The sequence below is a fragment of the Staurois parvus genome, unplaced genomic scaffold (assembly GCF_062004578.1).
Source record: "Staurois parvus isolate SC_StPar_1 unplaced genomic scaffold, SC_StPar_1.0 ptg000839l, whole genome shotgun sequence".
Taxonomy (NCBI): domain Eukaryota; kingdom Metazoa; phylum Chordata; class Amphibia; order Anura; family Ranidae; genus Staurois; species Staurois parvus.
The window spans coordinates 3,135,633-3,160,795 of NW_028318635.1; the positions used below are offsets into that span (position 1 = coordinate 3,135,633).

Genomic DNA, 25,163 nt, shown 5'->3' on the forward strand with positions numbered 1-25,163 from the left:
CCTAATAAAAGGTATCTGTGGTCAAGGACTAGTTTTAAATGAGACCCAGATAACCAAAAGTGAAAGAAAGTCAAAAAGAAAGTTTTGAAGAGAACAATCCTTTTTCAGGAAAAATGTTGATGATGCAGTTTAAATATGCTTATGCTCAAAAGTCAGGTTATGATAAATGTTGGATATGTAGTAAGTTACATCCTAGCACATATGAAATTCCTCTTCTGGCCGCTCCAGTCAAAATATTTTTGTTAATAAAAGGGAATGTAAGTATTGGTTTGACCAATATTACTTCTAATGCCACCATATCTTTTCCAACTCTGGGAGTCACTCAACTCCCCGATTGGTGTTTTAGACTTGGGAATACTTCCCACAAGGGAAGGGGAATGTGCTCTCAGTCCATATTAAACATATCTGATCCTGGAAGGAGGGATGGAACTTCTTCTGTGAAACTCTGGCAAGTAAATGGTAAAACCCTGAATGAAAGTTTAGAAGGGATACAAGATAATGTGGGGAAAACTATGTTTGGAAAAGTTTTTATTTTACACTTGTTGTCACCCCTGAATTTCATTCTGCAATACAAAAATTGCCAATCTCCTTGGGAAACAATACCTATATCTGTTGTGGTAAGATCTGTTACCCTTGGATACCGAGTAATGTCCAGGGCTGGTGCTATGTAGCCCAATTAGTGCCAATTATGGCAGCTATAGACCAAAAGGAACACCAGGTAAAAGCCAGTACATACCCAAAACACCAACTAACTCTGAGACAGAGAAGGGAAACCAAACAAGAAAAGGTAGATCTATTCTCTACAGGGGATAAGGTTTGGTCATGGTTTCCTACTTACACTGGATGGGGAATAACACTTATGAACAAAATAAATAATTACACAAACATTATTGATGACATACTGAAGAGGAACTCTAAGGACATAGGGTTGCTAAATACTGAGACCAGAGCTATTAGAAAACATCTGGAGATGCAAGAATTAGCTATTGAAAGTATGAGTGCTGCCCTGACAGGTTTGTGTGAGATGACGGAGGATTATGAATGTTGTACTTGGATATATAATACCACAATGACTGTTCCAGATTATTATGAAATAATAAAGCAACACAGGGAACAGGTAGATGGTTTGATGGAAGAAGCTAGAGCTATAGGAAAAGATGGATGGACTCCTTTTGATTGGTTAGGATCAGGATTTGGTTCCATCTTTTCATGGATGAAAGGTATCGCTGTAATCATAGTCATGATATTGTTTTTTGTTTTATCTTTATATCTATGTTTTAAATGCTCATTATATTGTATTGCTAGAGCTACCAAGCCGCAAAATACAAATGAAGGTTATCTGGCTATGTAAAGAATTGAGATCATGTTCATGATCTTAGAGGGGATTGAAAGGATCTAGATAACTTCAATTTTGTATTATGTACGCCATTTTAAGTATTAAGTTAGCTTTTTGTAGAGATATTAAAAGTTTAATGAAACTGTTTTTGGTTGTTCAAGGATGTATCAACAGAAGCTAACACGACCCTGACAATGTCTTTGTCTGGCTGTTTTCCCAGAAAGTTAGCCAAAATAATTTGTACCAAGAAATGTATATGTCATGTTTCATGTAGTTAGCTCATGATGGAAAGTTACAAGTTACAGTTTTGAAACTCGCTCCCCCCTCCCTTATTATTATCTGTAGTCTATATAATCTTATTAATGTCTAATAAACTTTGAACATCTCTGAACATAAGCTGTCGTGATTTCCGTGTTCAAGGGGTGTTCCCAGAATTCTGCTGATAAACCAGGAATCTCTCCACAGACCGGGGGTCTCTGAGGGGAAAAGAAAATCATTCCTTTCAGGTACCATTTTCCACACCAACCCTGACCATCTTTTTCCCATCATGGTAACTTGGCAAGTGGACTTATTCAGTCATCAATATCTGAATTCTGGTGGCTGGTTCTCCCACCGAGTTGCTTAAAAAGCCTGTCAGGGGATGCCAGATGTGACCCTCCTAACCTTCAGGTTCAGCCACTACTGCACTAGATTGTCTCCAGGTCAAAGGATAGCTTTTGCCGTAGGTGCTTTAGTAATTTCATTGTTTATTTTATCCTCACCTATGTCCTTCTGGTTCAGGAAGTGACTTTTGTAGAGACTGCTCGCCCCTCACTTTTTGGTGGGGGGCATTGTGCAGGATGTTGTCTGCTTTCGTTCTTTCTATATTTTTTCTTAGTGATTTAGGAGAGTTTCAATCTAGTTTCTGTTGATTCATTTTGATCACCCCAGGAATGTTGACAGGGATTTCACTTGTTTGATTGCCTTCTTGTTGCCATTGCTTTTGTGCAGTAAGATTTGGTCCTATTAGGTGCCTAACCGCTTAGTAGTCCTTTTTGTCTTCATTAGGACAAGGTTTTTTGAGACAATGGCTTCTTTTCATCAATCTTCATTCACCTTAACCAGAACTTTGTCCTGCTCCTGTGTATCCTCGTTTTATTTCCATTGGTTGGATGTGATAGGTGCTGTTCTTTATTTCTCGGCTGCTACTCTTTTGCCTGGCTTTCTGATGACAGTTTTTCATATAAGGTGCTACAAACTGTTTTAACAGTTCTACCAAGCCCTTCTTAACCCATCTGTTCTGTGGGCCTGTTAGCATTTGTTTGCTGTGTTTCCCACTCCTCACTTATGCTGCTTTCCAGAGCTGACAACTAAATATCCTGTGTCCTCTACTCCTAAGAAAATATGATATCCTTATCACACAGTACAGGACACAAGAATACATTTATAGACCATGGGCTGTATGCCGCTACCTGGACACAGGCCGAAGCTTTGCTGGTAACTCATCCATCAACCCCCCCCCTCACCTTAGCATCTCCATAAAAAAACCCTACCCACTCTGTAAGTCTCCTGTTTTTTATAAGTTTCTTTGTGTTAATTAAAAAATGTGAACTGTGCTGATGTGTGTTAAAATATTAATGAATAAAAGCTGCAGACATACGATGAAACATTTGCATAGTGAAAAATATGGTATGAAAAATGTGCTGCGCTATTTCAAATAATGTGAACATGAATAAATGACCAAATATAAAATGACATGAAAAATGATCGCAAAATCACACACACACAAACAAAAAAGTCCTAATGGGGAACAAGAAGGGATAACACATAGCCACATCCAAAGGTAAACTGACTGAAGAAAAGGTATTCTGAGGTAATTAGAAAAATTAGAAATAAAATGTTTATATTTTATTAAATGCCCTTTTCCTATTCTTTATGGCTTAACTAGGATTGATAGTGAGCCACACAGGTTTTACTTTCAGCCTTTTAAATGTATTGCCCAGAATAATATTTTCTGTGTGCTTGCATATAGTCGATTTGAAACAAACATTCTTTTTTCTGTTCTCCAATGACAATTTTATTTGCAGCCCAAGTCTTGGAGACCAGCTTTTAGCACTGGAAAATTTGTATTCTTAATGTTTAATCTTTCCAGTATGTGCTTTTAGTTTACAACTTAACTGAAATCATTTTATGGTCACTGTACACTTGTAATGCGCTCTGCATTATTTGATATTACCAGGTCCAGCAGAGTATCATGTCTAGTTGGGGCTTCTATAAACGGCACTATAAAATTGTCTTGTAATAAGTTTGTGTCTCTGCCCTTTTACTCTTCCAGCAATGGGTTACATCAGTCAATTTCGGGGTAGTTAAAATCTCCCATTATTACCACTGTCCCAGCCCTTCTATCTGTGTAAGGAACACAGTCTCTACTTCCTCAACACTGGAGGAGGGAGACTGTTACAAACTCCAATAATTAACTTTGCAGTAGAAAAGGGGTCTTTAACCACTTGCCTTCCAGAGGATAAATGTAGACCATAGACGGGTCGTTTATCGGCCGAATTTTCATCCGAACGAAAATTCGGCCGATATTCTCACCGTTAGTGGGGCAATGCCGTTGGCTGTTTTTTGTGGATCTTCTTGTTTCTTTTTATCGGTCATGCTGGAAAATCCACGAAAAACGGCCGTTTTTCATAAGCATTGGTGGCAGCATCCATGGCAACAACGACCGATTTTTAGTTTATAAAAAAACGGCCCATCTATGGCCTGCATTACCCCCTTCCTAACAAGGTTATTTTTTGCAATACAGCGCTACGCTACTTTAACGGACAATTGCGGGGTCATGCAATGCTGTACATAAATTAAATTTGTCATTTTTTTACCCCACAAATAGAGCTTTCTTTCGGTGGTATTTGATCACCTCTACGGTTTTTATTTTTTGCACTATAAACAAAAAGACCGACAATTTTGAAAAAACATAAACACAATATTTTTGAGTAGAAAAGGGCCTCCACCAAATAACACCATAAAGGCTTACTAGATAACCATGACCCTCTGGTTAAAGAAAGGTCATGGAGCTCCTTAATATAGTAATCCCATGGACGTCTCCTCTAGTGTGTTCCTCAGAAACTGTGCTTGAATCGTACCTCTGCACTGGAAATCTCTTAAATGCTCATCCATCCACATGTAAAAAGATTGCAATTGCGTGTATAAACAAATAATCTTGCCAGTAAGGAAGATAGCCTCCACCAGAATTACCTCCCCCTTCATGGTTCATTAGCAGTTTCTGGATTGATGACCCTTGAGCACACCTTTCGAATTGTTTCTGGACCCTGCTGTAATGTTTGCTTTGAGCACTGGATCCTGAGTTTGGTGCTCACCTGGGCAGAGTGTGTAGTTAGCTGCAGGGTGCTATACAGGTCCAGGGCTGTGATCCATTCCTATGGCACCCAGACCTTGAAGACCCCTCTGACAGTATGCCCACCATGCCTGGACCACCTGTTACACTACCTGTTGTGCAAGCTTGAATAGAAACAGGCAGTGGAACTTGGTTAGCTCCTGGGTTACTGCAACTTCTTCAAAGTGGACACACTGATTTCCCTTAATCTTCATTCGTATGTACTCTGCAGGGGATGATGTTTGTCGCTGTCACCTTGCGATTGCCCAAACTTTGGGTAACTGATGAATTTTCTCCTGAGGTAAACAACCCAAATGTATAATCAAAATGATAACTTTTACCTTCAGCCCTAATATTCTGTGTGAATGCCATGGAGAGCCTGGTTTGTCAGATCTTCAGACTGTGTCTTTAACTATACGTGTATATGAGCAGAATCCTATGGCTTAAAGCCTGGGCAACTGATCTGACACGGTAAAAGGTCTTTTGCGCATGCTCTTAAAGGGAAGTCCCTCGCTGAATACGTTGGAATAACTACTGATGAGAGAGGTTGCAGATCCCATTAACTTAATCACAATTCACTCTGCATTATGCATCTCTTGCTGTACAGACCCTGCAGGTCCTTCCAGTCATGATAAATCTTCCCTCTCTAAGCCAACCAGAGCTGCTAAAAAGCCTTCCTAACACTAGTCAAATGTCAACAATTATGTTTAATTGCTGTCCTTTTCCAAAGTAGAAATGAAGAAAAACTAGAGAGGAGAGAACAAGAATTCTTAACCCCATTCTCTTTTTTTTTTTGGTTACAATGGGTGTACACCTCCTGTCCTTGAAGGCTTATATACTGCAATGCACAAGATGCACTGGTATGAATTTTTAGTAGCCTGGCTTTTACTAGGTACTTCCTGACATGGCTATTTGCCTAATATATAGATGGATGCTAATGTAAAGGAGTCTTTATAAGACTAACTCTTTGATGCAAGAGATTGTCTCCCCTTCCACCAAGAGCAGTTTGCAAGTTAATTTCCTTTTTGTCTGCTTATCGACATTAAATACATTATTCCACTACAGAGCTTGCTGTTATCTGAATTCAGAGTATGGATCATTAGCCACTTCCCGTCCATAATATGTACTTGGTAAAGATGCGACCAGTTGGGTCCAATGCTGTGGACAAAGTGAAAGGAACCAACGTGGTTTCTTTCCCTTTTTAACATCAGAAATGGGACACAACAAGGATTTTGCCACCTCCACTTTCAGTTTTAAGTAAACAAACAAGCCATTACCTGCCTGTGAAAGCATCTGATTAAACCAATCTCAGTTTCATTGGATGCTTTGGAGGCCAGAGAAGAGATATGAGGTCTAATAGACCCCAGATCTCTCTATTAACAAGGACCAGTCATGGTCCATGTTATCACAAGGGAAGTTGTTCATGCCTTGTGATAGCAATGAAGTTGATCCAACATTTTTTTAAAATAAAATGTTAAAAAAATTTAACATACCGCCATGCTCACCTGCAAATGCACACACAGGTCCTGCACATATATGTAAATGCTGATTTATCATGTGAGGTATCCCCATGAACATCAGAGAGAGAGGAATAATTTTAGCACCAGACCTCCTATGCAACTCTAAACAGGTAACCTGTAATGGCTGTATAAGAGTCACCTATGGAGAATTTTAGTAGTTTGAAACTATAATGTCTACCTTCATTTTGTAAAGCGCTGCGCAAACTGTTGGCGTTATGTAAATCCTGTATTATAATAATAATAATTCCACAGGTGTATGCAATTTTATAGCGTGACATGTTAGGCATCTATTTATTCAGAGTAATATCTTTTATGCTGTACAAAAAAGTGGGTATTCTATTGTTTTTGTGTGCACTAAAAACGCATTAAAGTGTATTTTTTTCTGCAAATTTGTGTTTGATAAACTACTGCATAAACGTGCAACATAAAAAACTGCAACAACACTCATTCTGTTCTCCAGGGTCTCTGCTTAAAAAATATATAAATGTTATGCTTTGCTTCATTGCCCCATACCGGGCCTCTTGGCTCACCAGCAGAAGTTGGCTTCCTATCTGTTTTTATCGGCCACTAGAACAATTGCTCAGGCCTGGAAGAGTCCGTTTGTCCCTCTTCAGGGGGTGCGGGATCGTATGACCACTATGACGCTCAACGAACAGATGTCGAGTATCCGCAACGTCTCCCAACGTAAATTTTTGAAAATATGGGAGCCGTGGTTGCAATATGCCTTTCCGTCACTCCCCCGGCTAGTCTTGGGATGTAATGGCGTTCGGTATTGGCGCTCTTGGACCCCTGCTCTTTGCCCCCCCCCCTTTTTTTTTTTCTTTCCTCTTTCTTCCTTTTTCTCTCTCTCTCTGTTTTTGGTGTGACTGGACAGCTGCATTTAGTTGTTATGGGCAGTTACATTAATGTTTTGCAACTTATGTGCCATTGATAGCCCCTGCGCGGGCGTACCTTTTGCCCTGTTGGCGTTAGAGCACTGCTTTTCCTTTTTTTATTTTGCATTTTTTTTAATCTGTGCAATTGATAGCACCTGTGTGGGCGTGTTTTATTGCCTCTGCTTTATATTGTTTAAAAAATGAATATAAACCATTGAAATAGAAAAAAATATATAAATGTTTAGGGGTTCTTAGCAATTTTCTAGCAAAAAAATTATGTTTACATGTATGAGAGAAATTACAGAACTGGCCCGGTCTGGAACTGGTCAATCACTGGTCTTTAAGCCAGTATTCTTTTTCCATTTACATATTGGCTTTTCTAAACTTATAGACTTTAACTTACACATTAGCCATGTGTGGAGAATAGTGTCAAATGCTTTTGCAAAGTCCAACTATACGCTATTAATAACCACTTTTCTTGTAGATTTGGCTGACAATTTGGTCTTTTGTGAATCCATGCTATCACCCAAAATATTGTTTTCTATTAATAACTCTATGTGGTCTTTTAGCAAATTCTTAAGCATCCTTCCCTTGCTATAGAAGTTAAACTAACAGGTCTGTAGTTACTTGGCAAGGACTTTCATCCTTTTCTCAATTTAAGCACCTCCATGCCAATGAAAGAATCTCTAAAAATGTGAAACAATGGGGCTGATTTACTAAAACTGGAGAGTGCAAAATCTGGTGCAGCTGTACATGGTAGCCAATCAGCTTCTAACTTCAGCTTGTTCCATTAAGCTTTGACCAAAAAAACTGGAAGCGGATTGGTTCCTATGCAGAGCTGCACCAGATTTTGCACTGTCTAGTTTTAGTAAATCAATCCCAATGTCTTTGAAATAGACATATCAATACAGGCAGTCCCCGAGTTAAGTACATTCGGCTTACGTAATACTCATACTTACGTACACTTCCCTCGGGACCGGAAGTCAAGCTGTCAGCATTCTTGTGCAGCAAGCTGATAAGAGACTAGCTGATAAGAGACATCAGAGAGACATAAGAGACAGAGACATCCATTGCTCGTTACTTGTGGGGCTAGCAGTGTCTGCCCACTATCTCCAAAGTGATTTAAGACTGTCTGTCTGCACCTCCGGGGAGAGGAAAGGAGAGGCTGTCAGGCTGCTCACTGAAGTGATCCTCCGTCTCTGCAGGGGGGAGGGGGCAGCGTGTGCTGTGTAAAGGAGAGCAGAGTTCTCTCATACAGTACATTACAGTACAGTGTATTTTTACCCTGCAATAATGCCTCCAAAGCAAAAAGCTGATGCAAGTGCTGGCACAGCAAAGAAAAGAAAAACAATCTCCTTGGAAGATAAAGTAGAAATAATAAAGAGATGCCATCAAAAATATTGCTGAAGCTTGGGATGAAGTGAAAGACACAAATATGAGAGGAGTTTGGAAAAAATTGTGCCCTCAATTAACGCAAGAATTTCTGGGGTTTACAGATGATGAAATTGCAGAAACCAGGCAAACTGTGGTTGCGATTGGCAATCAACTGCATTTAGACATCACTGAAAATGATGTCATAGTGTTACTCGACTCCCATGGCAAAGAACTAACCAATGAAGACCTTATGGAACTAGATGAGCAGATAGAATTTAGAGAAGAAACTCAGGGGCTAGAAACTCCACAAACCAAAAAGTTTTCTACAAAAGCGTTAGCTAATGCTTTTGATCTCATTGAAGCAGGAATGGCAAATTTAGAGGAGCAAGATCCTGATACAGAGAGGTTTGCAAAAGTTTATCGTGCAGTTACTGAAGGTCTGAAATGCTATAAGACTATTTATGAAGAGAAAAAGAAAAGCTCTGTACAAACCTCCCTTGATGCCTACTTTACAAAATTGACCCCAGCAGCAAAATCAAGCTCTGCATTACATTTGGATGTCGGAGACACTGTTGCTGCCCAATCCTCTCCAACATGCCATCCTCTGCCAAGATAGTTTAAAGTTGTACTCTACACTGTACAAGAGTTTACAGTATAATATTTGAATGTTGAATTTGATGTTTAAACATTTACATGCACATAAAAGTTAAATATGTTAAGGCAAACATGTGTCCAAGCTGCAGTTCTTATGCAAAACACCAGTTTAGAGCCTCTTGAGGTTTTACTGCTTTCTGTAACCTTATTACAAAAACGTAATCTAATATCCTGTCGTTTGGTTAGTAGTTAGTGCTTATAAAAGTGCCTGATTCAACTTATGAACAAATTCGACTTATGAACAAACCTACAGTCCCTATCTTGTACGTAACCCGGGGACTGCCTGTACCATATGATCCAGGTACTTTATTCACCTTTATTTTGCCCAACTGTTTCTGGACCATACTGCGGTTCATTTGAGAAGGAGGCAATGCATTATGGAGTTGAGCTTCACCAGTTTCCTTTGTATACAGAGAGAAGGCAATTAATACATTTCTTTCTTTGTCCCTAGTCATCAACTCAAGTTATTTTGAGAGATTACATGCTCAGACCAGATCTTTTTATTAAAAATATATTTAAAGAATTTGTTGGAGTTTCTTTTTTTTTGGAAACCTGTTGTTCGATTTGAAATTTTGCAATCTAATTTCCTTTGTACATTTCAAATAATGAAAGCGTGCCTTCATTTTTATATTTTATTAAATGCCCTTTTCCTATTCTTTATGGCTTAACTAGGATTGATAGTGAGCCACACAGGTTTTACTTTCAGCCTTTTAAATGTATTGCCCAGAATAATATTTTCTGTGTGCTTGCATATAGTCGATTTGAAACAAACAAACAAACAAACATTCTTTTTTCTGTTCTGTTCTTTAATGACAATTTTATTCCCAGCCCAAGTCTTGGAGACCAGCTTTTAGCACTGGAAAATTTGTATTCTTAATGTTTAATCTTTCCAGTATGTGCTTTTAGTTTACAACTTAACTGAAATCATTTTATGGTCACTGTACACTTGTAATGTGCTCTGCATTATTTGATATTACCAGGTCCAGCAGAGTATCATGTCTAGTTGGGGCTTCTGTAAACGGCACTATAAAATTGTCTTGTAATAAGTTTGTGTCTCTGCCCTTTTACTCTTCCAGCAATGGGTTACATCAGTCAATTTCGGAGTAGTTAAAATCTCCCATTATTACCACTGTCCCAGCCCTTCTATCTGTGTAAGGAACACAGTCTCTACTTCCTCAACACTGGAGGAGGGAGACTATTACAAACTCCAATAATTAACTTTGGAGTAGAAAAGGAGTCTTTAACCACTTGCCTTCCAGAGGATTACTGCAGGCAATAGATGGGTCGTTTATCGGCCGAATTTTCATCCGAACGAAAAATCGGCCGATATTCACACTGTTAGTGGGGCAATGCCGTCAGCCGTTTTTCGCGGATCTTCTCATTTTTCTTTTATCGGTCATGCTGGAAAATCCGCGAAAAACGTCCGCTTTTCGCAAGCATTGGTGGCAGCATCTATGGCAGCAACGACCGATTTTTAGTTTATCGGCCGACAATCGGCCCGTCATTGGCCTGCATTACCCCCCCCCCCCTTCCTAACGAGGCCATTTTTTGCGATACAGCGCTGCGCTACTTTAACTGACAATTGTGGGGTCATGCAATGCTGTACATAAATGAAATTTGTAATTTGTTTACTCCACAAATAGAGCTTTCTTTTGGTGGTATTTGATCACCTCTATGGTTTTTATATTTTGCACTATAAACAAAAAAAGACCGACAATTTTGAAAAAACATAAAAAACACAATATTTTTGAGTAGAAAAGGGCCTCCACCAAATAACACCAAGAAGGCTTACTAGATAACCATGACCCTCTGGTTAAAGAAAGGTCATGGAGCTCTTTAATATAGTAATCCCATGGATGTCTCCTCTAGTGTGTTCCTCAGAAACTGTGCTTGAATCGTACCTATGCACTGGAAATCTCTTAAATGCTCATCCATCCACATGTAAAAAGATTGCAATTGCGTGTATAAACAAATAATCTTGGCAGTAAGGAAGATAGCCTCCACCAGAATTACTTCCCCCTTGCAGGACTGCAGCGGGCATTCTAACACTGGGTGGGAGCTAATAGCCACTGACATCCCCAGTGACACTAATACAGTGATCAGTGCCAATAAAAAAAAAAAAAACAAAACCACTGGGCAGGAAGGGGTTAACATCTGGGGAGATCAAAGGGTTAACTGTGTGCTGTGTGTGTTTTACATTGTGTACCGTTTTACTTGGGAGACATGCTGTGCAGAGAGATACAAAGCAGTATGTCTATGCTGACAGGAGAAAGATCTGTGTTGTTTACACACAGGTCTCTCCCCTGTCAGCTTTGCCAGCCAGGACCCGGTGATTAACATCCCCAGCCGCCAATAGCAGGCCCCCTACCGGGAAATGCAAATCACGTATATATACGTGAATTTGCGCAGCTGTGCTGCCCTGTAGAAGTACTTCTGCTATAGGGCGGATGGCATGTAGTTAAGATTCAGGACCCAGAAAGAACTTCCCCCAACAACATAGAAAATGTTCACTTTAAAATTATAATAATATCATACGCCAAGAAAATCACATGACATAATACAAATGTATCTACTAGGAATCTGTTCAAAGATACAGCTCAAAAAAGATGCTATAGCAACTTTGCTAATAAAAAAATTTTTATTTGAAGTAGTGTAGTTTCATAACTGACCTTCAGCTAGGACCAAGACACGCATGATTAAAAGGCTTTTAGAAGACAACTAAGCCAGAGAACATGCAGTGTAAATCCAGGTAACCATTTTTTGGTAACTTTTTTCCTCTGCACACTTCTATCCATTCATAGTCTTCAATGTGTGTCAGGAATTCAGTTAATTGGTAATGTATATATACAGGGCTATGGCATTTCTTCCAATACCCCAATCATTGTCCTAATTATTCAGCATTACCATCCACTTATCATAGACGTATTAACCGATTCATAGAACTTTCAAGAAAAAGTAGATGTTCTTTATGTAAAACATATAAAAATGGTCCATATAGAAGATACTTCTATGCTTTGGGTATAATACACATTCTTGTGGTTCTTACAGCAATGATCGCTGTAACTAAACAAAAGAAAAAAAAACAGAAAATGTTAAGTACACTGATTTTTTTTTTTCCTTACGGGTTTCAAGTCAAATAATAAAACACAATTTTCATTTTAGATTGCACTGTACACTGCATCATGTGTGTCAGCTTAACGTTTATATCAGTGCAAAATAAAAACATATTCAGTACATTTTTGCAGTATGTGCACACTTTCCCTTGTTTCATCTCTTTAAAAATGCTGCAACATAACTGCCAATCTTCTGAAAAGGAAGGGAGCATCAAACTTCCTCTTTGAGTTGACAACATATTGCCTCTACTGCACTGACATACAAAGCTAATCCGAGATCTTCTCCCCACACCCGTTGTCACTATTTGAATATGGGGAAACTGTGCAAGGCTCCGCCCACACAGCTGCGTTGTTCATTTACAGTTTCCGGTGAATGAATGCCTACATGTACCATCATCTGTTGCGTCTGACAGCATGTCGTTCTCAATGAACTATGAAGGCGCTAGAGAGTGATTTGGTAGTTCACCAATTCTTCCTGCATTTAGGACAAGGTACAGGCAGACAGCTATGCTGAGAGTCTGCAGGAGCCTGAGATTGCCCCCACAATCTGCTGATCGTAGATACAATGCTCTGCAGGCTCCTTAGAAACAAAGGATAATAAACCCATTTTTTTAACCTGCAAAAAATGTGAATTTATAATTTTTTTTTCAAAAGGTGAGCATATCCTTTAAGAGAACCTCCTGTTGTTCTACCCTTGTATCTCTAGCTACCTCAGCGGTGGCCTGTATAAAATATATAACAGATCCTTCTCCTACTACCCAGAGCATTCTTGCATATGATCATCGTGCCTTATATCTCCATGCTGTTGATGTGTTGCAAGAAAACCAACTATATTCATCAGCACATCTATGTGAGCACAGTGGGAATGTAGGCACATTTTACACACTAAGCATTTTGATTTAGCACTGGCATACCTGACGATGCGATCACTATGGATCCCACAGAAATCAATACAACTTTTGCTCTTATTAACCACTTGCCCTCCTGAAGATTTACCCCTCTTCCTGACCAGGCCATTTTTTGCGTTATGGTGCTGCGTTATTTTAACTGACAATTGTGCGGTCATGCAACACTGCACCCAAATTAAATTTATGTCCTTTTTTCCCCCATGAATTGAGCTTTCTTTCGGTGGTATTTGATCGCCTGTGCGTTTTTATTTTTTGCGCTATAAAACAAACAAAAAAAAACAATTTTGAGGAAAAAAAACAATATTTTTGAGTTTCTGCTATTAAACGTGCAGTAAAAAAAATTTAAAAAATCTAATTTAGGCCTAAATGTATTGTACTACATAACTTTGCTGAAAATAATTTCTGATTTCTCACTTAAACCAAGTTATTCTTTCTCCTATTATTCCAGACCAATCTGGATTTTGCTGGGCAAAGGCATACACGATAACATCAAGAGACTATATTTACATATCCAAAGTGCTGGCATATCACATCATAGTCGATTCTTTTACTAGATGTTCAAAAAACATTTGATATCTTTCTATACTCTGAGGCAGGCAGTGGAGGGTTTGGGGATGTTTCAGGGCTAAAAGTAGGCTGAGACAAGTCTACTGCTTTTCATTGCGACCGTATTCCTACCTGCAACAATCTAAATTATAATTATCCACTCAATTCAATTATTTAGGTTCACCCAGATCTTGGTGAATTTGAATCTCTTAACGTAACACCTATATTGCAGCAAATGGAATCTAGATTATTAAAATGAAGCTCCCTCCCCCTTAAAGTATAAGTTCACCTTAAAAAAAAAAAAAAAAAAGCACTTTTATTGCAGGTAAAATGTATTAATTTTGCAGGTGCATTTACCATTTCTTTTCTTAGGAGCCCGGAAAGCATTGTACCTGCGATCATCAGATTGCAGGTGCAGTGTCAGGCTTCTGCAGACTGTCTACCCATACCTCCAACATGGGCAGGTGGTTACTTCAGTCCAAGAAGAATCAATGAACTACGAGGATACCCACCAGCACAAGTACTAGTAGTAATAGCAAATGCATTTCTGGCATATCAACAGGTGTTTCTATACCTTGTTTTTAAAAGAATAAAAGATCGGGAAATGTACATCTATTGCAGATGTACTGAATATGTGTTTTTTTGTTGCCCAGGCATACATTTTAAAGGATAAGGTGATTGTATTATTTTTTTGTTGCAAGAGCCTGTGAACCATTGTACCAGCAATCAGCAGATCGCTGGTGCCAGGCAAGTCTCCTGCAGATCTGTCAGATACAGGATATATGGGAAAGCATATATACTGTACTGACAGGAAGAATCAGTGAACTACCACGGCGCTGGTGGTAACCATCTACAAGCCATTAAGGCTGCCGGGACCTATAGTTTCTCATTCACAGAACACAGTGAATGAGTGACGTGGCCGGGCGAGTGAGCCCTGCACGGCCCTGTTTTTTTAAACATTTGACAGCTAGTGAGGGGGGAGAAGATCCCCCCACTAGCTCTCAAAGCAGGGGAGCAGAGGCCGGTCTGATCATAACATGTTACACCCTGAATATGGGTCTGACATGTAACATGTTATGAAAGGTAAACTTAACCTTTAAAGTCATGAGTAAATAGCAAGTATTCAGAATTATCCAACATCATGTAACCTGAGAACAAGTCACTCCCTAGTCTCTTACTTTGCAAGTGTTTTCTTTCTTGCAGCGGAGTATATTTCACTGCTTCATTCTGGCTTGTGAAACGGTTTCAGTATTTATAAAAAACAAAAGAAAGGTGTTCGATATAGAATCATAGTAAACATTACCTCAGAAATGATAATGGTCTTGCTTTATGGGTCTGGTTCCTCCTTTATGTTTAATTCCTCTTGTGGTTCTAGCAACCAAAAGAAATAAATCACATATTAATCAGCCAAAATATACTCATGTGTATAATATAATAGAATAATAATAGAATATTGGCCAGTGTTATATATTATGTGTATATTATATAAACACATACACACCCACCCGTCTACCAGCTAAAGAAATTATAATGCCGCTTTTCAGCATGTCTCATGATCCAGGCTCCCATGCCAAGCAGCATAATTAGATCCTAAATGTGCACTGCAGAAAAATTTGGTTAAGAATACAAATTTTTTTTTAATGAAGATATAACTATTAGTGCCAGTTCACATATATGCAGATTGGATTCGGTTTTAATCGCATCCAATCCGCATGATGTGCGAAAAAAACATTGCTTCCTATGGTGCCTGTTCACATACAGGTGAAACTCAAAAAAATTAGAATATCGTGCAAAAGTTCATTTATTTCAGTAACCGCACGTTACTCTTCATGTTTTTTTTCCACACCTGCCTAGAGCAGGTCAAACTAAAGCCGGCCATACTGCGCATGGATCATAATTCAGTCGGTTCAGCAGGGACCAGACAATTTCGATCCATGTATGGGGGCAGTAGTTGTACAGAAATCGATCTACCAATCAACTTCTATACAACCAGCCTGTCAGATAAATGCTGCTCGGTCAGCTCCGCTGGCCATAACCAGCAATGCTGATCAGTGTATTCTCATGGAATGCAATAGCACAGTGGGGAGGATTGCTCTATTCACATCAAATGTGTGGATGGGGGAATCTAGTCAGTTTTTTACATTCAACCTCCTGGTTGAACAAAAAAACAAAAAAAAAAAAAACAACTGATCAATCTATGAGCTGTTCCATTTATCAAAGCAAAAAAACATTCAGTAGTTTTTCGCAGAAGATCAAATTAGAAAAACTAGTGTATCTTGGGTAATTGTTGGGTGAATATTGGTTGAAAGCATTGATGAAAAGACCCATAAATGAAAGGGGTTTTAACAGTCACATGGCAGGCCCTGATAGTATGGCAACACGAATAAGGATAGGCAGATGTCTCAATAACTGCTCTTCTCCACAGCCTCTCTGTTAAGGGCTTGTTTACACTACATGCACACTAAACATGCAGTCTGATGTCAGTTTTCAGATAGTGAGCCGCAGTGAGAAAGGCAAAGTGATGTGCATTTCAGTACATAACACGGTTTATTTTATTTCATGTGAAGTACACAAAGTAACACTTTATTCATGTCTCTGTACAGTAGCATGGTGCCTTCCTGTTACATGTCAGCATTTTACCATAGCTCACTACACTGCACCTTTGGGCTGCATTGCAGTGTGAACAGGGCACATAGAAAACAGTTATTTTACATGTGTCCTAGTGGTGGCTGGCATGTATACAGTGCAAAATATGACAGTAACTGCACTATGAGTGAATGAGCCCTTAACCACTTGTCCTCCAGAGGATTTACCCCCCCTTCCTGACCAGGCCATTTTTTTGCAATACGGCACTACGTTACTTTAACTGACAATTGGGTGTTCGTGCAATGCTGCACCCAAAGGAAATTTATGTCCCTTTTCCCCCTCCTTTTGTGGAGCTTTCTTTCGGTGGTATTTGATCACCTCTGCAGTTTTTATTTTTTGTGCTATAAACAAAAAATGACTGACAATTTTGAAAAAAGAAAACAATACTTTTGACTTTTTGCTATAAAACATATAAGTAAAAACTTTTTAAAAAAACTAAATAAATAAATAAAAAAAATAAAAATCGAAATTCTTCACACAATTCAGGCCAAAATGTATTTTGCTACAGGTCTTTTTTTACTAGTAATGGCAGTGATCAGCGACTTATAGCAGGACTGTGGCGGGTATTCTGACACCGGGGGGGAACTGACTAACTGCCACTGACACTCTGACACTGGGCAGGAGGGGTTAACATCTGGGGCAATCAAAGGGTTAACTGTGTGCTGTGTGTGTTTCACATTATGTGCTGTTTTACTGTGTAAGCATGCTGCTTTGTATTGCTCTGCCCTGCCACCTTGTAGCAGTAGGTCTGCTATAGGGCGGTTGGGAAGCGGTTGAACTGTAAAAGGTTGTCAATTATTATTTTATGTTTGGAGCTCAAACATTTAATTTTGCCACCTTCTCTTTGTAATATATATTATAATAATGCTACTAAACTGCACTGTTATGTAACACAGACTAAAAGTTAATCCTTTTTTAATAGCAACATAGGATGAATACTTTCTGTGGGCTTTTCTGACTGGTTATGGTTACAGTTGCCAAATAATTTATCTTTTGGGGTGCAAACATTTAAATTTTGCCAACTTTCCTTTGTAATACTGCATATAGTAAATCTGACCTCACAAAGAAGTATGGACCAGTATTTTCAGTAGAGGTCTGCTTAAAGATATTATAGTGGTTACGAACCCCTGAACATTGAATCTAGTTTTGAAAGATATAGTTACTAGTTTCTGTAGAAGGCCAAGATTCACTCTCCTCCAGTGCTTCTGAAAGAAAAAAAAAAGAAATCTACATTTAGAGATCTTTAAACAGTGTACCACCTATTCCCTTTGTAATCTGCTCAGTGTTTTAATATTTTGCCCAGGCAGCCCTTTAATAGGACAAACTGAATATTCTTTATCTCAAGGGTCCTTATTTATATAAAATCTTACATTATATGTTTTCTTTTGCCAAATTCCAGAATGAGATTTTATATACATGCATAAGTATTTGTAACACCCATCCCTTGAGTCAGTACCTTGTAGAGCCACCTTTGGCTGTAATTACAGCTCTATGTCTTTTAGATCTGCACAGTTATATGGTACAATTTTCGGATATCCTTAACAAAATTTTTTTTCAAGTTGAAATAAGACCACTGGTCAACAGCAACTTTCAAGACTTGACACAATTTCTCAATATTATCAAAGTATGGGTTTTTGACTGGGCCATGCAAAGAAATCAAAACCATAGATTTGTGAGCGCCTGCTAAATACCATTGCGTATTATTTTTTTTTAAGAGATTAAATTTAATTTCCCACAATTATTGGTACAGATGGGGTGGGGTAATGATTTGTCTCCCCCATACCCTACCCTAATACCTAAAATCATGTAAGATTTTGTCTTTAATGACAACATCAAAACAAAGCCATCTGTTTCTTTTCAGTGCAACAACTAGGACGATTTGAAGATACTTTGGCAAGAAACTCAAACTTCCCCCTCACACTGGCAGAGGATGGGAAACCAGCAAGGAATTATTGGAAAGAATAATTTCCCAAAAGAACATACACTTTTTTTCCATTTTGGTGAAAAATTTCCATTCTGCTCCTTTGACATTCGTTTTTTACCACAGTAACAAGAAAATTCAATTTAACTCCACTAACGATTAAAATATTGAACGACCGTGGGACAGACTGCCGGACAGACTGCCTGGCACCCTGCCTGGGTGCTTCCATCCAAGAACTGCTTCCTCGCCAATGGGACACAGGACCAAGGTATTATAGCTGGCCTTTGCACCCAGGAACAAGATGACATTAGATTCAACTGGAATGCTTTATTGAACAGAAATACAGGTTTTTATACACCTCAGAAATTGGGTCAGTCCCCACATGAACAATAAAACAAAATATTATGCATTGGGATATACATCCCACACTGATTAGATAAGGAGGTAAAGCCGACACCAGACTAATCTCATCAGGTAGGAACCTCCAGGAGGACTAGCCAACAGACAAACAATAGGTGACTCAATTTACAATGGGACAAAGACAAAGTAAACACATAACACCTTAACCTCTTCCCTACCATGCTATAGCCGAAATATGGCTACATCGCGGTTGTCTAGTTCTGGGACGACATCCATGGACGTCATACCAGAACATGCCCCCTGCGCGCACTCAGCGCCGCCAGTGATCGCTGTGTCCTACGGACACAGCTGATATTGTGATATGGTAAACGGACAATCACAGCAGCCTTTTACCACATGATCAGCTGTGCCCAATGACACAGCAGATTAGCGGGTATATACAGTTGCCTGTTATCGGCTGCACTTTCCGCACGCGGTCACAGCATGAGGAAAGTACTGCTGATAACTGGGAATTGTCAGAGAAGTGATTGGCACTGATCATCAGTGCCGCCTATCCATGCCACCTCATCAATGCTGCCTATCCATGCTCATCAGTGCTGCCTGTCAGTGCAGCCTCATAAAAGCACATCAGTGAAGGAGAGAAATTACCTGCTTGCAAAATTTTATAATAGAAACAAAGAAAACCTTTTTTTTCCAAAATTTTTGCTCTTTTTTTTTTTGTTTATAGCGCAAAAAATAAAACACCCAGTGGCAATTAAATACCACCAAAAGAAAGCTCTATTTGTGTGAAAAAATATAAAAATTTCATATGGGTACAGTGTTGCATGACTGTGCAACTGTCATTCAAAGTGCGACAGCGCTGAAAGCTGAAAATTGGCCTGGGCAGGAAGGGACAGGAACGTGCCCAGTAGGCAAGTGGTTAATAAACAGATTACAGCAAGAAAGTCTCTGAGTCCAGGGAAGTGGATGAAGCAGTCAATGCTGGTGTGGGCACAGAGACCCCAAATCTGTATCCTGGTCCTCCAGTTCTCAGAGTTTATGTGTTTCAGGGAGACGTGGACTTGAATCTGAAATAAAACTACTCCAAAAGGTCCCCCCCAGGCACACCTCCAAAGAACAGAGCCCCCTCAGATGCATGGGCCCATGGTCAGTAGTCAAGAGGCTAGCCTGCAGTTCCCTCCAAATGCCCCTGTCCCAGATGGGTCTGTTACATTACTACCCCCTCACAAGTAGACTAACCAGGTCCCAGACCTCCACCTGGTCTGGACATGTGTTAGTCGGGCAGAATGAACCCACATGATCTCCATTCTTGGCCGCAGGAAAAATTGTCATTGGTAGGTGTGGGGCTGCCAGTGCTTCAGCTGGGAGGTCTTTAACATTCAGGGGCTCTGTCTACTGCTGAAGAGAGAGGCCAACTGCCCTGATTCCCTGGAGCCGTTAAGACTCATGAGGTGCTAGGCTGAGGCCAGTGGTGCTCTGCCCTATTGCCTGCTTTTCAGCTGGGAGGTATTTATCAATCAGGAGCTTGGTCTGCAGCTGGGGAGAAGGGCCTACTGCCCCAACTCCCTGGCACCATGAACACACGGTAGGTGCTGGACATACAGTTGTGACCAAAATTATTCAACCCCCACTGAAATTGAGTGTTTTGGCCAGTTTGACATTGCTTTTGATCATTCAGTCATCTTGCTTACATTTACATTAAAGAGGCACTTGTAGGTCAGACAAATATAACATAACAGTTATAATGAAATAACCACAAATGTCTTTTCTGTGCTCACAGCATTATCAGTTTTATTCAACCCCCAAGTGACATTCAATCTTAGTACTTAGTACAGCATCCTTTTACAGTTATAACAGCTTTTAAACGTGAAGCATAGCTTGACACAAGTGTCTTGCAGCGATCTACGGGTATCTTCGCCCATTCTTCATGGGCAAAGGCCTCCAGTTCAGTCACATTCTTAGGCTTGCGCACTGCAACTGCTTTCTTTAAGTCCCACCAGAGGTTCTCAATCGGATTTAAGTCTGGTGACTGCGATGGCCACTCCAAAATGTTCCAGCCTTTCCTCTGCAACCATGCTCTAGTGGACTTGGAGGTATGCTTGGGATCATTGTCCTGTTGAAAGGTCCAACGTCTCCCAAGCCTCAGGTGTGTGACGGACTGCATCACGTTTCCATCCAATATCTCCTGGTACTGAAGAGAATTCATGGTACCTTGCACACGCTGAAGCTTCCCTGTACCTGCAGAAGCAAAACAGCCCCAAAGCATGATTGACCCTCCACCATGCTTCACAGTAGGCAAGGTGTTCTTTTCATCATAGGCCTTGTTCTTCCTCCTCCAAACATAGCGTTGATCCATGGGCCCAAACAGTTCTAATTTTGTTTCATCAGTCCACAGAACACTATCCCACAACTTTTGTGGTTTGTCCACATGGCTTTTGGCATACTGCAGTCGACTCTTCTTATTCTTTGGAGACAGCAAGGGGGTACGCCTGGGAGTTCTGGCACGGAGGCCTTCATTACGCAGTGTGCGTCTTATTGTCTGGGCTGAAACTTCTGTACCCACATCTGACAAATCTTTTCTCAGTTCCTCAGCAGTCACACGGGGACTTCTCTCCACTCTACGCTTCAGGTAGCGCACAGCAGTCGAAGTCAGCATCTTCTTTCTGCCACGACCAGGTAGCGTTTCAACAGTGCCCTTTGCCTTGAATTTGCGAATGATGCTTCCTAAGGTGTCTCTTGGTATGTTTAACATCTTTGCAATCTTCTTATAGCCATTGCCCTTCCTGTGAAGAGAAATCACCTCTTCTCTTGTCTTCCTGGACCATTCTCTTGCCTTCACCATGTTTGTAACCACACCAGTAAATGTCTAGAAGGAGCTGAGTATCACAGTCATTTTAAAGCTGCCTAATTGGTGCTTATTATGCTTGATTGCTGCTCGGTGACATCCACAGGTGTTTTCAATACCTGATGGAAAGCACCTGTATGAACCTCTGTTCTTCAGAGTGGTAGTCTTTAAGGGGTTGAATAATTGTGGCAATGAAGAAACCACATAAGAACCATTTACTACTGTATTACATAAACAATTGATGTCATTTTAGTTGCATTTGGGTAGTTACAACGTCCTTGTAGGATTTGATTCTGAATACAATTCCAAATGTACACTATAGTCCCTAAACCCCTTTACAGCATTGGGGGTTGAATAATTTTGGTCACAACTGTAGGCTAGCAGCACTCTGCCCTGTTACCAGCGCTTTACCTGGGGACCCCACATCCTCCACTCTGGCTGACTGTTGGGAAGGAGAAAGGCTTCCTTTGCTCCCGGACTGTGGATCTGCCACTGGGGAGGGAGGGCAACCACCTCCTCTCCTGGACTATGGATATGCCATTGGGGAGATGAGCCGGTTGCTCCATCTCCTAGACTCTCGTAGTGAAGCAAGGACAACTTCATGCTCTACCGAGTGCCTACACTGCCACTGGGGAGGGAGGATGACCCCTTCCTCTCCTGGACTGTGGAATTGCCACTGGGGAGAAGCAACACTGACTACTTCTCCCTGAGGTTCCCGTGCCACTGTAGGTGTTAGCCACAGGTAGTAGACCATCTGTCCTGTTGCCAGTGCTTCTACTGGGACTGGTTATGGGCAGAGACTGGCATAATTGCCCCCCTGCAAGCATGTCAGCTGGGGTTACGATTTCCACTTTATCAGCCTGCTGCTGGGGAGAAGGGCTGGAAGTGCTTTTGGTACTGGGCAGAGGTCAGTAGTGTTCTGCCCGGATGCCAGCTCTTCCGCTGGGAAGTAAAATGAAAATTTGATAGCCTCGCACAAATCTTCAAGGGCCACCGATTGTTGTAGGCCTCTGCTCTTAAAATATTTAAACAAAATTCTACTGGTGTATTTTTTTATTAGGATTTTTAATGCACGAAGGAAACTCTGATAGAAGGGTCAAACTCTGACAGTCCAAGATAATCAAATGATTATAAAAAAAAAAAAGAATAAAAACAAAAAAAAGAAAAAGAGAAAGGAGGGAGGTATGATAAGTGTGTGCGTACTTGAACTAAATGACAATTAAAGTATCGCTAACAACATGAACTCAGATGTCAAGGTATTTATTTATAACGGAAATAAAAAATAGTACAGATTTAATGACTGTTAACCTATGAATGTACATACTTTGAGAGATTTATGTATTGAGACAAGATTAGAAAAAAGGTACAGTAGAGACTGAAGAGTTTAGGGCTGATTAGGAGAGATATATTGAGGGCCATAGTCTTTGCATTGTTGATTGTTAACTTAAGTATCTCTGCATCATTATGGAGAGTGTCCAAAGATTAGGAAGTGAGGTTAATAAAAAGTAAGGTGTTTTCCACAAAAAGGCATGCCAAACAACTCGTACACTCCCTCATCATCTCACGCCTGGACTATTGCAATTCCCTTCTCACCGGCCTACCCAAACGAACGCTATCCCCACTCCAGTCGATCCTGAACTCAGCGGCTAGACTCATCCACCTCACCAACCGCTCCACATCTGCCTTCCCCCTCTGCCAATCCCTTCATTGGCTCCCGATTGCCCAACGCATCAAATTCAAACTGCTAACTCTGACCTACAAAGCCATTCACAACGCCGCCCCAAACTACATGACCTGATACCCAAATACTACCCTACCCGTGCCCTCCGCTCCTCACAGGACCTCCTACTCTCTAGCTCCCTGGTCTCCTCCTCCCACGCCCGATTTCAGGACTTCTCTAGGACTTCCCCCATCCTCTGGAACTCCCTACCCCAATCCATCAGACTGTCACGTACCCTCCTCACCTTTAGGCGCACCCTGAAAACCCTCCTCTTCAGGGAAGCCTACCCCAACCTCACCTAACACCTGACCCCACCTAACAACTAACCTCCTCCACTACTCCCACCACTCCATCCCCCACAGCCATTTCCTCCTGTACCACCTTCCCCTCCCTCCTAGATTGTAAGCTCGAAAGAGCAGGGCCCTCGAACCCTCGTGTATTGTATTGTTACTGTCTTGTCTCATGTTCTGTCCCCCTTGCTACTGTACAGCGCTGAGCAAACCCTTTGGCGCTATATAAATACTGTATAATAATAATATGTGACATGCCTGCCAATTCAAAACCCCTTATATTGGGACTCTCCCCCCTTGATATTAAAACTAGCTCATTTAAAACATGAGTATCTTATAAAAATTACTGGAGAAAGATATAAAGCTGCCCATGGATGGTTTGAGTCTCGGCCTGTTCAGCAGGAAAAGGCCAAGATTCAAACCATGTACAGGAAGGCTGAATGTACCCAAGTTGATCGATTTGATCAACCCAAGATTGCAGGAAAGAAATTTGCACTGTCTATGGCCAACCTAAGGAGTAAATCCAATTAACACAATGAGGGTCAAAGTCCTATTTAAGAAAAACATGAAACAAATGAGGCCAGGAGTGAGAATCAAAAGCCTGGTATCTGTGGAGTGCAGCCTAAGATATTTTTTGTTTTATATGTTAATAAAAGGATTCTCCAATGTTATTACTGGCTTGAAAGGTTGGGATAAATCCTACTTGGTCTTTTTTTTATAAAAATAAAAAAAAAATCTAAAAGTTCTGGTTCTCGTATTGGGGAAATTGGTTCCCTGTACATTTTAACAGATCAAGTTAAGAGCAATGAGCATAGAATAATGAAGCTAAATATTTGACCAACATTCCTGCCAATAAAAATCATCCCCACAAAATGATGCAACCACCACCACGCTTCCCTTTGGGGATGCTGTTCTCAGGGTAATGAACAATGTTGGCTTTCAATCATACAAATGGTCTAATGCCAAGGTCAAAAGTTTTAGTTTTGGTCTCATCAAACCAGAAACTGCCATGGGCCTGTTGACAATCTCCAAACAGGATTTCTTTTACAAAAATGTTAATTTTTTTACAGTAATTTTCATACAGAACAGGACAATAGTGCAAAAAACTATATTATATGGATGAGGAGGTGAAAAAGGTAAGCAGATATGCCAAATACAGTATATCGGCAAGCAAGTAAAGACTGACATGATAATGTCATAACATCTTATACAGTAAATATAGACAGGGTGTGGGAGTGCAAATGCCAAAAGGAACAGCCCCACTTCGTAGGAAGTGCTCCCCGTAAATAACTAGTATAACCCATAACCTAGGAGAGGAAACTACCTGAGAGCCACTTGTCAAGCCAGCAAGCAAAAAAACCAAAAAAAACTACTGAGACACAAAAATAAAGAGAAGAACTGAACAATTAGAGAAGTAAAGGAAAAAGGGGGGGGGGGGAATCCCAAAGGACACAATCACAAGTCCACAGCTGGAAGTTTCCTGAAAGTAAGGAGTGGTCAAGGTTCAAATTGTCCTTATACACAATTCAAAAATTTAGCATGAGTATCATCCAGAATAAAAGGTGAGTAAATCCAGAGTAAAAGGTGCTAACCCTTGGCCAGTGTTTGACAGGCTGCCAGGAAATCAAAACCCACCAATCTTCTCTGGTTCTTAGATAAGAGCTGTTATAGGCTTACGTAGC

General features: G+C 40.3%; 1 protein-coding gene across 3 annotated transcripts in view; it reads right to left on the bottom strand.

Moving 5' to 3' along the window:
• Window positions 1-11,751: 11,751 nt before the first annotated feature.
• Window positions 11,752-25,163, bottom strand: part of GTF2I (general transcription factor IIi) — a 90,560-nt gene continuing 77,148 nt past the window's right edge. For all 3 annotated transcript variants that reach the window (XM_089655391.1, XM_089655390.1, XM_089655389.1), the window contains 3 exons: window positions 17,509-17,550; window positions 15,003-15,070; window positions 11,752-12,195 (listed from right to left, as the gene is read on the bottom strand). In XM_089655391.1, the coding sequence (XP_089511517.1) occupies window positions 15,027-15,070; window positions 17,509-17,550 (86 nt within the window). In that variant the 3' untranslated portion in view covers window positions 11,752-12,195; window positions 15,003-15,026. The remainder of the gene's footprint in view (window positions 12,196-15,002; window positions 15,071-17,508; window positions 17,551-25,163) is intronic.